Below are 15,476 nucleotides of genomic sequence, written 5' to 3' on the forward strand. Positions count from 1 at the left end.
AAGGAGTACAGTGAACACGAGGATTGTTTCTCTGTAAATATGCATGAGGCTACAGAATCCAGGCAGTTTAACAATAATCCTGCTCTACTGTTAACAGGGAATTGTATAAAGCAACACACAATCACATATAAACAGCATGGTGTGCTCATATGCAGCCAAAAGTGTCAAAATACATTTCCCCCGTGCACTTTTAATGTATCATTCAAAGTTCCCAGATGCTACATGCTAAGCTAAAACTGAAAAAAAAAAAGATGAATTCAAACTTGTGATTTAAGAGTATAGGAAAGTGTGTATTTGTGGATTTATGTAGCCATACTTACAGTAGCCTGTGGTCAGAATCTGACAAAATGTAGTTTTGGTATTTTGGGGATATTTTTCTGAACCAAATTTATTGGGAACGTCAGTACGGGACTCCAAATGTGTGCCATATGAATGAGACTAGGATTTAGCATCTAGACAGCATAAAAACATTGTCTTGATTAGGGTTTTTTTTTTTTTTTTTACACAAAGTGCTGATAACAATTAGTGATATCTTGTAAACTTTTGTCCCAAATATGATGAAATCTCCCAATGGATTTATTTACAAATGTCCTCAATTCATAAATCAGTTAATAAATAAAATAGTTGTTTTATATATACAGTACAGACCAAAAGTTTGGGCACAGCTTCTCATGCTCATGAGAGATGCTTAGCACTTGTTGGCCCTTTTGCCTTCTGTCTGCGGTCCAGCTCACCCCTAAACCATCTCGATTGGGTTCAGGTCCGGTGACTGTGGAGGCCAGGTCATCTGGCGCAGCACCCCATCACTCTCCTTCTTGGTCAAATAGCCCTTGATGCCTTCAGTGTGACTCTACAATTTTCATAGTCACGAAAATAAAGAAAACTCTTTGAATGAGAAGGTGTGTCCAAACTTTTGGTCTGTACTGTAATATATATATATATAAACATACATGGTATGTAAATGTGTGTGTGTGTGAATGTGTCTTTATGAAAAAAAGAGAGTGTTACTTTTGACAGCAAGGTAAAACATCCGCGTGCTAGTTACATGGGTAGAAATGTGTGTGTGTGTGTGTGTGTGTGTGTGTGTGTGTGTGTAAAAGCTCTATGTAAGGTTCCTGAAGTGCTCTCCTCAAACATAGCTGCAGCACATTCTCCTCTCTCAGAGCTAGCGTAGGAGGAAACCAGCACTGATATGCCCCTCTGTATTTCAACCTTATCATAGAAAACTGCCTACACACACAGAAAGAGAGAGAGGGAGAGAGAGATGACAATAGGCTCTGTCTCTCTCTCAGACAGTCGGACGTTCAGGCCCGTTTTAATCACGGACATTCAGTGTGGCCTGAATAGAGTCTCTGTCCTGAGCCCTGCACTCTCCTACAGCTTAAACAATGCACTACACACACACACACACACACACACACACACACATTCAGATTCTCATTAAAAATCCTGTGACCATTTCCCAATTGCCTCAACCAGCCAAATGGGGGGTTGGCTGTGGTCTGCTTCTCTCTCTCTCTCTCTCTCTCTCTCTCTCTCACACACACACACACACACACACACACACACACACACACACACACACACACACACACTTTATAATAGCTAGAAATACTAAAGTGCCATGTTAAGAAACATCAGTAAATTCTATGTTTCAAGGGTTGCTCAGAATTTATATTGTATTGAATTTATATTGTATCTGGTGAAACTTTTGAAACTGTACAAATGTGAGTCTACAAATGAGACTTCTAGAAAGAATCTTGGACATACAGTATAATAGATGTGGATATCACACTTCAGATCTTCAAAGAATTTTGATGAGAAATAACTATCTCATCTTATTTGACTTTTTTCTTTCTTTTTTTATATATTGTGATTCTTGAAAACTCTACAAATACAGGATTTAAAAGTATTAATTTGCTTTCCATTAAATCTCATTGCTGTCTATGAGAAACTATTGAGAAATGAAAGAGATTTCTCTTTTTACAGAAAATGTATGGTGATTATGTATTTCAAGGATACTGTTATTTGGGCCACAGAAAGTACAACAGAGGATCTATAACAGAGGATCTATTTGAAAAAAGTAGTGCTATTTCTCTCTGTCCCCATCCATCTTCTTTCCACTTTTATCTCTCGCTGTCTCATTCTTTCGAGCATATATTGTTCTGCCTGCATTTATTTCCCTCTCTCTCTCTCTGTTCCTCAACTGTAATTGTGATGGGTGAGCTGATAATTGTAATTACGTTCTCTAGGTAGAGAGGGTGTGTGTGAGGGGTGGGGGGTTTAACTTCAAGGGGAGCAGACCCATCTGGGTAGCTCAGGCAGGCTTCGAAAATGTCAGACTGTGGAACAATATTGGTCACACACACAAATACACATACAATGACAGTATAATGGGTACACTGACTAGACAGTGGAGGGCAGTGCATCGCTACACCGACTTGAGCTAATAATACAGAAGTCTAGTGGAGAGCAGTGGATCCAGTGCACACACATCAAATGCTGTCTTCACCTCCAGCCTGCAGTGCCACATCGCTTCCACCACCTCTTCTTCATTACCCTGAGCTTTCACAAGACCAGAGTACACAACTAACCAACCAAAATAAATTATACATATATATATATATATATATATATATATATATATATATATAGCGTTTAAATAATCTGAAATTATGTCTGTCAGTCTGTCTATTTATTGGTCTGTATGTCTATCTATCTATCAATCTGTCTGTCTGTCTCTCTGTCTGTCTGTCTGCCTGTCTCTCTGTCTGCCTGCCTGCCTGCCTGTCTTGTCTGTCTGTCTGTCTGTCTCTCTGTCTGCCAGCCTGTCTGTCTCTCTGTCTGCCTGCCTATCTCTCTGTCTGTCTGTCTGTCTGCCTGCCTGTCTCTGTCTGCTATCTATCTATCTATCTATCTATCTATCTATCTATCTATCTATCTATCTATCTATCTATCTATCTATCTATCTATCTATCTATCTATCTATCTATCTATCTATCTATCTATCTATCTATCTGTCTGTCTGTCTGTCTGTCTGTTTCTCTGTCTGTCTTTCTGTCTGCCTTTCTGTCTGTTCGCTATCTATCTATCTATCTATCTATCTATCTATCTATCTATCTATCTATCTATCTATCTATCTATCTATCTATCTATCTATCTATCTATCTATCTATCTATCTATCTATCTATCTGTCTGTCTGTCTGTCTGTCTGTTTCTCTGTCTGTCTTTCTATCTGTATGTCTGCCTGTCTGTCTTTCTGTCTGCCTTTCTGTCTGTTCGCTATCTATCTATCTATCTATCTATCTATCTATCTATCTATCTATCTATCTATCTATCTATCTATCTATCTATCTATCTATCTATCTATCTATCTATCTATCTATCTATCTGATCACACAAACTATCTGTCTGTATTTCTGTATTTGTGACCATCCATCCATCCATCCATCTATCTATCGGTCTTTCTGTCTGATCTTACAGACTATCTCTCTATTCATTCTATCATTCTGTATTCCAGAAAATCAGAAATCTGTATATACTCTCATCTGTCTGTCTGTCTCTCTGTATTTGTGACTATCTATCTATGTATAGACAGAAAGACAGACAGACAGACAGACAGACAGAAGGACAGATTGATAGATAGGTAGATGTATATATATATATATATATATATATATATATATAGACAGAGGTGGAAAGTAACGAATTACATTTACTCGCGTTACTGTAATTGAGTAGCTTTTTTGTGTACTTCTACTTTTTTAAGTATTTTTTTTAATCTGTAATTTTACTTTTACTTAAGTATATTTAGTTTGAAGTATTGTACTTCGCTACATTTTAAAACACATTAATTACTGAGTAAAAAAAAAATCGCTCCCTGGAAGCTATGTCAGTAAATAATGGGCAGGAGGGCAAACTGGCGCTAAAATCACAAGAAAGATGCAGACGGACAAAACAGGCGTTAGTGGTGCAGACACCGCTGAAAACGAAACCCCGTCATATTCTGAAGTTGAACTTGAAGGAAATGAAGTGAACCCCTGCCCATATTTATACTCTATTATGCTGTGTATGCTGTGCTTGCCTAGGGAGACCAAACTAGCAGTTTATAAAATCTCGACAAGACATCAACCCCACGTAATGTAAAAAAAAAAAAAACAACGGTCAAATATGTACTATTGTGTATTATGTATTGTGTTAATCAGCTACAAGTCGGCTGACTCGATTTTCTTCTCATACATTCCCGCAGCGTCACAGTGCATTTCCCTAAAGAAGCCGAGCGACTTCAATGGGGCTTTCTTTGAACAGTTTTTTTCTGTGCTCCGAAGCTAGACGGTCATTGGATAAATGCTGCGATTATGTCCCGCCCACGGACGCTCATCGTCTCTGGAGGTGAATGAAGACTGGGCTTCCGCGTGATGATTGGAGGATCTGTCGATCTCCTTTTGACTGACAGCGGTCTGCACCATAAGAAGTCGGTGAAGCTGTTTCACGCTCAGTCCCATGATCGCGGATTTCTCAAGTGTATTCGAAAGACAAACTGCGGCAATATTTCTTGATATTTGTAAAATGCAGAACCACCACAAAATTGAATTGGTAACTAAGATTGAAAATGTGCGCGCGCACGCACACACACACACACACACACACACACTATAGCCATCTAGTGGTTAAAGTGATTTATTACAATTTTTAAACTGAATTTCCCCAAAAATGGGCAAAAATCTTACATTAAACCTTATAAAATTATCCATGGTATCCCCATGTATGAAAGTTAGAAATCTGGGTCTTTTATGAAGTGAATTTTACCTGAAATGCTTTTTTCTTTTTTTGAAAAAAAAAAAAAAGCCTATTTAAATAAATATTTATTTATTTATAGAAATGTAAAAGATTTAAATCCTCCAAAAACTGTACAAAGTTTAGTAAAAACATAAATGAACAGAGTAAAATTATATTTGTAAAAAATTTAAATATTTTACTATTACAAAATGAAATGTTATTGTCTGGGGTCAAAAAGACCCCGAGTGTCACTACAAATGAAGACCATCAGAGGGTTATAATGTAGGCCGAAAATGAGCTTCCCCTCTTTGAAAGACCAGCAGCCGCCAATGATATATATATATATATATATATATATATATATATTTATATATTTATATTTATTAAATATATATTTATATTTATATATATATATATATATATATTTTTTTTTTTTACAACAGGACAGCAAACTAAGAGACTTGCATTTTAGACACCATATTGCCGGTTTTTGCTCTATTTCTACAACAAAAATTTATTCCAAACACAGCCACCAAAGCAAAATTTTGCATCTCTGAGCAACATGACAGTGTTTCGTTTCTGAATGAATCAACCGTTTAAATGATTTGGTTCAATCGCAATGACTCACTTATTAACAGTGACTTGCTGACACATACTGGCCATTTTAATTTCACATTTAAAGTATCTTTTGATTTTTTTTTTTTTATAATTAAGTTTTTATAATTTCAAATGAGCATTCAACATTTTATGTCTGGCATATCAAAACATTATTCATGCATTTGTAACTGCAGGTTAAATGCATTCTTGTCCTGCACTAAACAGTGTGTAAATACATCTAAATGCCACGTCCGATGAAGCTTTTGCATTTCCTCTGTATTGAAAAGATGAGTTTGTTGATAATGATTTGCCTGGTAACAGCCCAAATGTTTTATTATTCTAAATAACTGATTCCTTTAATTAAAAACAACTAGTTTGAGATTAATAGACCTATCCCAGGGGTGTCAAACTCAGTTCCTGGAGGGCCGTAGCCCTGCAGAGTTTAGTTCTAACCCTGCTCCAGCACACATATCATGTAGTTTTCAAATAAACCTAAATGATTAGATGAGCTGGATCAGGTGTGTTTAATTAGGGTTATATCTAAACTGTGCAGGACTGTGGCCCTCCAGGAACTGAGTTTGACAACCTTGGCCTGTCCCATTTTTGACTCCCTCCCACTGTTAAAATGTAACTAAGTAATTTTTACTCTGAGTAAATTTTAAATGAGCTACTTTTTACTTTTACTTCAGTTGATTTTTTAGACTGGTACTTTTATTTGTACTTAAGTAAAATTTCATTAATGTAATGGTACTTTTACTTGAGTAGAATATTTTTGTACTCTTTCCACCTCTGTATATAGATAGATAGATAGATAGATAGATAGATAGATAGATAGATAGATAGATAGATAGATAGATAGATAGATAGATATACTGACATAATGGAGGATCTTTATTCTAGATGAGTTTACTCAGTTAAGGATCTTGTCCAGACCTATTGGGTAGGAGTGACGTGCGCTGCTGTGTGTGTCTGAGGCTTGTACAGGTGCAGAGATCAGCATGGAATGCTGTTCATCTGTGCCGTCCGTCTGTGTGCCACTGTCTGCAGCCAGCCGCTAATGCCAGGGATAAGGGACAGGCTAACGGCATGAGCCACCCACCCACACACACACGCACTGAAAAGCCACTCAGCCAGATAATTACGGATGCGTCCCGGGCAGAGGCTTAAACACACATTCGGAGCCGTTGCCACTAACAGCGTTCATTATAACCAACACTGAAAAGGTCAGAGGTCGTCCACTGCTAAAGACGGATGCTTGCCACCCCATTGCCTCTCTACTAGCGCTATTCTCTCTCTGGGCTAAAAACAAGTTGATTTCTTGCTTTGCTAAAATAAGTGAAAGATAGAAGGGCAAAAAACGGCAGCAAGAAACCGAGTTTACCTGCCATCGGGCGCAAGAACACCAAATCTCGTGTTTAAATATGCCTCTAATCAAATCATCTCCCCCGCCTGCCTCTCTGCTAATTCAATAAAGGCAACAACTTGTCATTGTTATTTAAAGTAATTTTCAATGTAATCAAGTGGTATTAATAAGCATGCTGCCTCTCATTACCGAGTCAACCTGCCTTCCGAAGCGCACAGTGCGCAGTGTGTTCATGTCAGCGTGACAGAGAGGCTGTTGTGTGCCTGTATGTGTGTGTTAGAAAATTATGCATGTGCTTATGACTCATTGTGTGTGTGTCTGTGTGGGCGGACATGAGTTCCATGGTATTTTTGTTCTTGTTGCTTGCAGTGACAGAACAGAGTTGCATCTCTTGGCTTCTTTTCACAAAACTCACACAAAAAAAGTTAGAGAAAGGTAAAGAAGTTGCAGAGGTGAACACAAGGCGAAAAGTCTCTTAGATTAGTAGATAATGGGATACATAGATATTGTAGATAGATAGATAGATAGATAGATAGATAGATAGATAGATAGATAGATAGATAGATAGATAGATCCTTTCAGAAGGAAAAGTGGGATCATGAGTGATCCTGCAGAGAGCTGAGCCCTAAAAAGAAATGAAGCCCGTCGGAAATTTCCACTGCACACATCACAAGGAAAATGCAATATCATTATGATGCATAATTTTCAGATGAAATCCAAGATGATGTATTTGAACTAGGTAGAAAATTTTGCAAGCGGGCGGCAGGATGTTCAGAAGTGTCGATACGATAGAAACTTGAGGAAAATGCAGACGCTGGAGTTTTTGTTTGTGCAGTACGTCAAAGTTGGGCCTGGGAAAATCAACTTAATAGATGGCAAGGTTATTTCTGGATCCATTTTATTTGCTTTCTCTGTCGGTTTTACCAGACTTTACTCAAATAAAGGATGACAGAAGAAAGGGGTTTGAACTTGAGGAGAGATAATGAGAAAGTTAATCGGATGCAACATGAACACACACACACACACACGGACGTCCACGAGTGTGTGCTCATTAGACATCAGTGTTCTGGGTCATCTGGTGGCTTCATTAGGCGTAAAGAATGACACTGAGTACCCGAAAGCCACATAAGACAGAGAGAAACATAAAGAGAAGCAAAAGAAAGACAGGAAAACTTAAGATGGTCTTTATTAAGGCGGTCCGGCAGCTGCTCCTCTGGCTAATAAGGAGCCTCTGCACTAATAAAGAAGAAAAAGACAAATAGCGATCCATCACACACCCCCCATCAGCCCCCACTCTGAACAGAAGATTATGCCATGGACGGCTCTGGGGTGGAACTGTGATTGTGAGTGTCAGTCAGAGAGAAGAAAAGGAACATACTGACTAATAGTGCTTACATCGATTGGGAAATGTCTACTTAAATGCAGAAGTAGTCTTTCACCTACACAGTAAGGCTATTAAAACGGGACTGTACACGTGTTTGTGTGTGTGTGTGTGTTCTAGTATCTATCAATATGGGATTTGCACATTTAAAAAAAAAAAAAAAAGAGAATGTGCATTTTCGCATGTATACGTTTTAGGGCACGTATATGCATTTTGGTGCAATCTGAGCTGTGACCTGCTTATCGGAATAAATAATTGACCAAAAATAACACTTCTGAGAGAACACAGCGTGTCATCTTTATACCCTTGATCTATTTTCACAATTCAGTGTGGAATACAGTGGCGCCCCAATTTACGACAACCCAGAATCCTGAACTATATATGAAGATCCACAGTATTTATAGTTCAATCTTCATACCCTCATTACAAATATGTTCACTTTTAAAATTGCTATTCGTAATTCTGTCTGCACCTCTTATCCATTAGTCCAAAACATCAGGGATGGAGCTCAACATTCAACAAATGACAAAAATATTTATTTATCTTGAAGATTATCACCAAAAAATACGGAATAACTTTTTACATGTTTTGTTAAATGTAATGTAATAGAATAGAATTCTTGTTTTGGGGTCATAATGCTGTCCTCTAAAAGTGTATTTCCGAGAACTAAAGCGGAACAAATTTGACATCATGCTTTCTGTGGTTTCAGTTGCCCTTCTATACTTCCTCAAAAAACTTAGTTGACACAATGGCTGTCTCAACCCCTAGCCAGCTGCGTATTTAACATTTTAGCCACTTTTAAAGCAGCTATACGATGCTCAAAAAGTCTCCAAAGAATATGGTTAGGTTTAGGCTAAGCTTTTTATAATGCCAGTCTTTGTAGCTCAGTTTTGAGACACACTTCATACATATCCAAGAGTGTTTAAACTAAGGAAAGACGAACAAAACAACTCCAAAACACGAATTTGTTTGCGCAATTGACGAAGAGGCGCAACACCAGGTGTCATGTCAAAATCCTAAGAGGGTCTTTAAAAACAAGAGAAAGGAGAAAAAATTAAATAAAATGTCAAGTCGTCTGACTTTAATAAAGTATTCTACATAAAACTCGCAGTGATGCGGACCACATCTTCTCAGCATCAGTACCATCATCCCGCATCACAAATGAGATGAGACGCGCCCGGTCCGATAAGACTCCTCATTCCCGGTGTGCTCGGGGGAGGGTTTGGTCGCTCAAGGGGTTAATTGATACTCCATGCGTCAGACACATGACAGTATATGTGAGAACTCAAGGGGGGGGGGGGGGTAAAAAGTCCCACACATACTTTTTTCGAGCCGACATGGCACACGCAGCCGTGCGTAATTCTCACAACATTCGTGCTGGAGTCGAGCGGAGGGCAGGAGCGCGTCCTCAGCGCGGGCGAGATGGAGACACTCGGCACTCTCAGCATGCATGTTCGGGTCGGGTCTTACCTTAACACGTTCCAGCTCTTGAGAGGGTCCAGGTCTGAGATTATAGAGACCATGCTTGAGGCTCGGGCGGCTCGGGCTTTGCTCGGACAGAATGCGGCTGATTGAGTGAATGAGTGAGCGCTGTTACTCCGACTGTCGCTCTGCACTGCTCTGAGTGTGATAAGCGCTGAGAACAGACTCTTTTTCCTCCGCCCCTCACAATCACTCCAGCTCTCTCTCTCTCTCTCTCTCTCTCTCTCTCTCTCACCGCCTCATCTCTATAGGAACCTCTTCTGTATAATATCCGACTCAACGTAGTATGCAATATTTTCAGTAGACGTCGAACATCAAAGACTGCCGAATGAATGCCTGGCGCCATTTATGCTCTTTTAAAATGAAGTTATTATAAAGGTGCGGATTTCTATAACTGTTTTATGATATCAGGTGGCAAAGAAATTAAAATGTCATGCTGTTCTCCACATTAAAGTCTGAATTTCACAGTTAGGCAAGTAGGCCTATCAATAACGCTTTACGCGGCCGTGCTTCATATTGGGGTGCAATTTAAACATTTCATACAGTGTACTTAGTATGTACATGCACATGTACAAACTAACAATAGATAGGCTATTTAGGGTTAGTGTTATTTCTAAGTTTATTGCCAGACTGCGGATAGACAGGGTGCACATTAGATTTTTTTGCACATTTTGCAGAACCATTGAACCTCACTCTTCACTGTCTTTTAGAATAAATAAATAATAATTTTATTCTAAAATAAATATTTTTTTTTGGTTTAAATGAAGGCGTGTATTATTAAATTAAGATGTAAATTAGCTTACATGTAATTCTAACAACACAATACGACAGTAAGACGTTTAATATAACAAAGCGTACAAGTTGCTCCACAAATTAATTACACATTATTTACATTATTATACATTTATTCATTTGTATTATTTATTAGGCTACATACCAGATATAAACACTGTAAAATGTGAACCAAAACTGTTTATTATATATATATATATATATATATATATATATATATATATATATATATATATATATATATATATATATATATATATATATATGTAAGAAAATCAGAATCATTAATAATGTCTTGATACTGTCATAGTTCATAGAGTCATAGTTCATTCAGTACATTATAACACAGATAGTACAGCTTAAAATATTTTGTTGCAAACTATATCATCAGTCAAGAACTGTTAATTGCATAACAGATTTCTTGGAACATTTTCATCTTAAAATGGAAATGTTGTTTTGTCATAAGCTGTTACAAAGGGAAGAAGAAGATTAAGAAGAAGAAGAAGAAGAAAAAAAACGGTTAGGTCTGTGAGTCAAACGAGAAGACAGACACCCATTCCACGTGACATTATTGTATCTATAAAGGCTTACTTCCTGTTTGGCACATCACCACATCCTGTTTTAGGGCTACCACCTTTTCTGCACTCAAACTGCAGATATTTACCACACACAGACTAGGTCAATTCAGATTAATGAAAGTAAAACTACTTGTGGTTTTCCTTTTAATGTAAAACCCGGTAAGTTTGTGCATGCGTATAAAAGTGAGTTAAATAAAGAAATACAACTAATGCATGAAGCTTGAGTTTCCTGTGTTTCTCTTGCTCAATATCATTTGGTCAGAGTTCTCCTTCTGGTTAGTTTTTACTGTAGCAGGTACAAAGGGGCAAATATCTAAACAATAATATAATAAAAAACAATCCACCTGCTATTTTTTTTAGATAACATTACTAGCCAAACTATGCATAACTAGCCCCCATATTAATCAGACATACTCAGTTATGGAATGAATTAATCATAGGTGACAAATATGCCTGCAAATATGCTATTTTCTGGAATGGTCAGTCCCGCCAGTATTTCCCTGTACTTTTTTTCAAAATAATGCAGCTCAAAATGACCTGCGCCGATATTGTTGGCACTGTGTAGTAAAACCCACCAATAACCATTATGTACTTAAGTAGTGTTAGTGACAGAAAAAGTAAAATTATCTGTAAACATTTTTGCACATATTTACTGAAATCAGTTGTGCTCCTGTATCCCTATACACATGGCATTGGTGACACCGGCAAATAAACAATAATAGTTGCTGAAAATGCAGAAGTGTGATCCTTGCCTAAATGGTGACGGATTACATCACTGCAAATTTTGAATGTTTTAAACAGTTTGTATTATTTAATAGTTATATTATTGTTTTCATTATGTCATAGTTATGTTATTGTTGTATTATATTTGTCATATTGCTTTTGAATATTGAAACTGCATTCAAAAGAAATAAAAAATGCATGCTCAGCTAAATAATGTACTTTTATTTATTTATTTTTTTTTTTTTTGGTGGAATCAGGCATTCATTCTTGTAATCGCAAAACATTGCAAAATCTTGGAGGGGCTGAAAGCTATTGGTAACTAAAAATGAACTCCTTTTGTTTGACGCAACATCCACACCAACAGATGTCAGTATAAAAATCGGAAACTACAGTCAACATTAGCAAAGAAAACAAATATAAGTATTGTTTCATCTTAAAATTTAATACTTAAACAGCATGTGCAATTTATTTTACCTTTAATGTAACATATTTTGGAGGAGGGCAATGGAGTAAGAACTGAATGTGAGTTTGCTTAAGCAATGCTACTGGTTAGCATTACCCATTAGCCATACTGAAAGTTAGTGGAGAAGCTAAGCATGTAGTATGAAACCATTATGCTCCTCAGAATAAAGGTGTGGTCACATTAGCAAAATGTCTGCAAAATTTCTATCATCTACTATCAATTGTGTAGCAAAATATGAAGCACAACTTACACAGAAGTCACTTTCAAACACAGTAGCTTTTTGTTCACTGTGTGACGAAATCTGTGTGAGGAAATCTTTCACCCTCATGTGTAGTTCCTGATCATGTGGATTTAATTTAAATGACTGGATTTTGCCCCCCAAAAATAGCGGAATAATGATAAATGTGACACACGTTGAATGACCATGCACAATAAAATCCGGAATGTGTGGTAGGAAAGTAAACAGGCTAATTTCAAATCTACACATTACTGCTAGCACTGCTAGCAATTCCTCAACATTTGCTGTTGCACAATTGTCAGTGTCATAGTAATTTCTTCACAAGCTTACTTCAACAGCATCCCCATAAGCCACCCGAAAAGCCACACGTCCACCACTTTGGCTCACACTGTTGGCTACAAGCAGCTAAAAAACATTACAACCACACCGACCAGTCAAGCTAAATATCAAGCAAAGAGGTCTGTTTTACAAACCCACAAGAAAGCTGAATCCTTGTTTCTGGAAAGCGGTGGGTTTGTGTGGGTGTGAGGGTGTTATTCTTAAACATAGCTTCTTAAAACATGTACAACATGTTCCTTTTCCACCCATCATCTACTCACTTGCGGCCTATAATCTTGTTAGCGACCATATTTACACACATTCACATTCACATACACCTATACACACCTCTCAGGCTCCTTTTCAAACCATGGAGATGTGTGAGAGGTAGATGTAGAAAGAAAACCAGAAAAGGACACTTCTTATCATCTCCTCCACCAAAATAAGAGACACTGACCTGAGACATCAGCCATAATTCACAGCCCATATCATCTGCACGTCTAATCTAAATAAAGTATGAATAACATCATCCTTTTTGAAGTCTATTCCTTCCTCTCTTCCTCTGTCAGCATCTATTCAGCCTAAATAAAAAGAAAAAAGGACATAAGAAAATGAGGAAAGGCGCAAAATGCCGGCACGCACACCAGCACAAGGATGAAATAACTATGAGGGGATTATTTCATAAACGACGATATTTCCTTTCTTCTGAAATCCATTTGATGCTGTCAAATAAACCCAAAGCTATACGCCCACGTGCACATTGTCTTAAAAAGAGTGATTTGATGAGGATCTATTCTGCCAAACCAGGCAGAAATAAAGTGCTGCCTCTGTTCACAGTCAAAGCTTCATAAAGCCGCTCGTCCAGCGGGGACAGGAATAACCGAGATTGGAGAGCTTTTGAATGTAATCATGAAATGCATGTGTCTTTATCTCTTTTGCAACATGATGAAGATCAATGCAAATGTTGTTAAATATTCCTGGCGGATGAGGTGTGGACAGATAGCCTTGTCAGTATCATCAATTCCTGATGGAAAAAATAAAGTTCTGTCCTTTATCACTCAGAAATATGTCAGATTATGGAACTAAAAGATGACAAAACACACAATTTACTTCAAGAGATATGCAATTCAGTTAACGGCATCAACACTGTCCACAAAAACTGTGCTGAAAGCAATTTAAATGGCACAATTCCCAATCTGGTGGAGAAATTCTGAGTGCTGTGGTGCAGAGGATCCAGCAGATTACTGCAATCTGACATACTTTCCTGGGACATTACAGTATTAATTTACCATTGAAAACTGAAATTTCACTCAATTGCATGAAGACATTGATTACCATTTGCTTCTATGACCAACAGAAAATGTGGTTTTAAATTACTATTTTTCTGCAAATTTACCAGCAAGTTTGCTATTGGATTGTGAGTGGTTAGTTAATAAGTAGCATGTATTTGCACTCAATTAACAGCATTCAAATATAGAATAACTAATGAATTCATACCTTTTTTTTCCTTCATGTGAAAAGAAAAATAGAGTTTAAGTATATCAGTTGCTGGTTTGTTTTAATTAGGCTAATAATAATAACCGCTACATTACAGTTGAGATTTATGTTTATGACAGTGGCGTAGCCAGGGGAGGGGGCAGTGCCCCAATGAAAACTGATTGGCCCCCCAGTGTGCCCCCACCCTTCTACTTGTCTGTCACTCACAACTTCAAATCATAATCTTTCAGTTTAGTAAATAACTCATGATTGTGTCGCGATGCTTCTCAACGAGGACCAAGAATAGCGAGCTGCTGTTTTCCAATGAAAAAAAGCACAAGGTAAGTTGATTTATTTTATATAGCTTATGTTTTTCGATTAGCAAGTTGTTTCAGTGCAAGAAGTGTTCGGTACTAACGTTAACGTCTTTCGGTGTTAGACAGACCAGGTTCGATGATGATGTTATCTCCTAGAGCAGACCAAGATGCTAATCATTATATTTACAATGCTCCTCTGATGATGAATGTAAAAGGGGTTTACTGCGTTACGATTTACTTATTTTTCGGCCGAATGCGCCAACGCAACAACGCAATTTAAAGCAATGGTTTAAAAAAAGTATAATTGCAATTCTAATAAAGTTATTATTGAATCATGCAGTCGATTAGCCACTTTTTTCACCTAAGTGAGGTGACGAAACAAATCGTATGATCTTTATCTAACGCTCCACACTTGAGACTTTTTTTTACAGTCTATGGGTGAGACACATGCAAAAACATAGTTTTTTTTACTGGTCAATTTTGAGATTTGGGGCTGTTTGTCTTCAATAACATGTCTTATTTCAGACTTGTGGTGAAAAAAAGTCCAAAATACACATATAGGTCTTTATTTTACTACACATTTAGTCTATTTGCGTCTGTAGATTTCTCATAAATTCAGTTGGCGTTCTAAATCACTATGGTGCTCCGCGATTGCTGTCTGCACCCTGGAAAGCTCTCTCTCTAGCTCTCTCTCCCGTACAATGTTCTCGGATCCAAATATGGTCATTTCCTTTTCATCAGCAACCAATTGTGAAAGTACAATGGGGCATTTAACACTAAAAGTGAATCTCATTGGCTGATGCCAATTTCCGACAACGTGATTCGTTCAGACGCATCACGTGACGTGCTCTGACATTTCCACAGTGTTTTTGACTGTTTTTCTGTTTAGTTGAAGGCCATAAATCCTGAGTAATAGGTTTTGATGTGTTTTAGTTGGTTTGTATTGTTGATTGCTAAGGATTTGACAA

General features: G+C 37.5%; 1 protein-coding gene across 1 annotated transcript in view; it reads right to left on the reverse strand.

The window, feature by feature from the left end:
- The window catches only part of LOC132099050 (CUGBP Elav-like family member 2), a 157,798-nt gene extending 148,051 nt beyond the window's left edge, over nucleotides 1-9,747 (reverse strand). Inside the window, exon 1 of the mRNA XM_059505449.1 lies at nucleotides 9,592-9,747. Within this exon, the coding sequence (XP_059361432.1) occupies nucleotides 9,592-9,644 (53 nt within the window). The 5' untranslated portion in view covers nucleotides 9,645-9,747. The remainder of the gene's footprint in view (nucleotides 1-9,591) is intronic.
- Between the last annotated feature and the right edge of the window lie 5,729 nt (nucleotides 9,748-15,476).

Source organism: Carassius carassius, chromosome 22 (genome assembly GCF_963082965.1).
Source record: "Carassius carassius chromosome 22, fCarCar2.1, whole genome shotgun sequence".
NCBI classification, from domain to species: domain Eukaryota; kingdom Metazoa; phylum Chordata; class Actinopteri; order Cypriniformes; family Cyprinidae; genus Carassius; species Carassius carassius.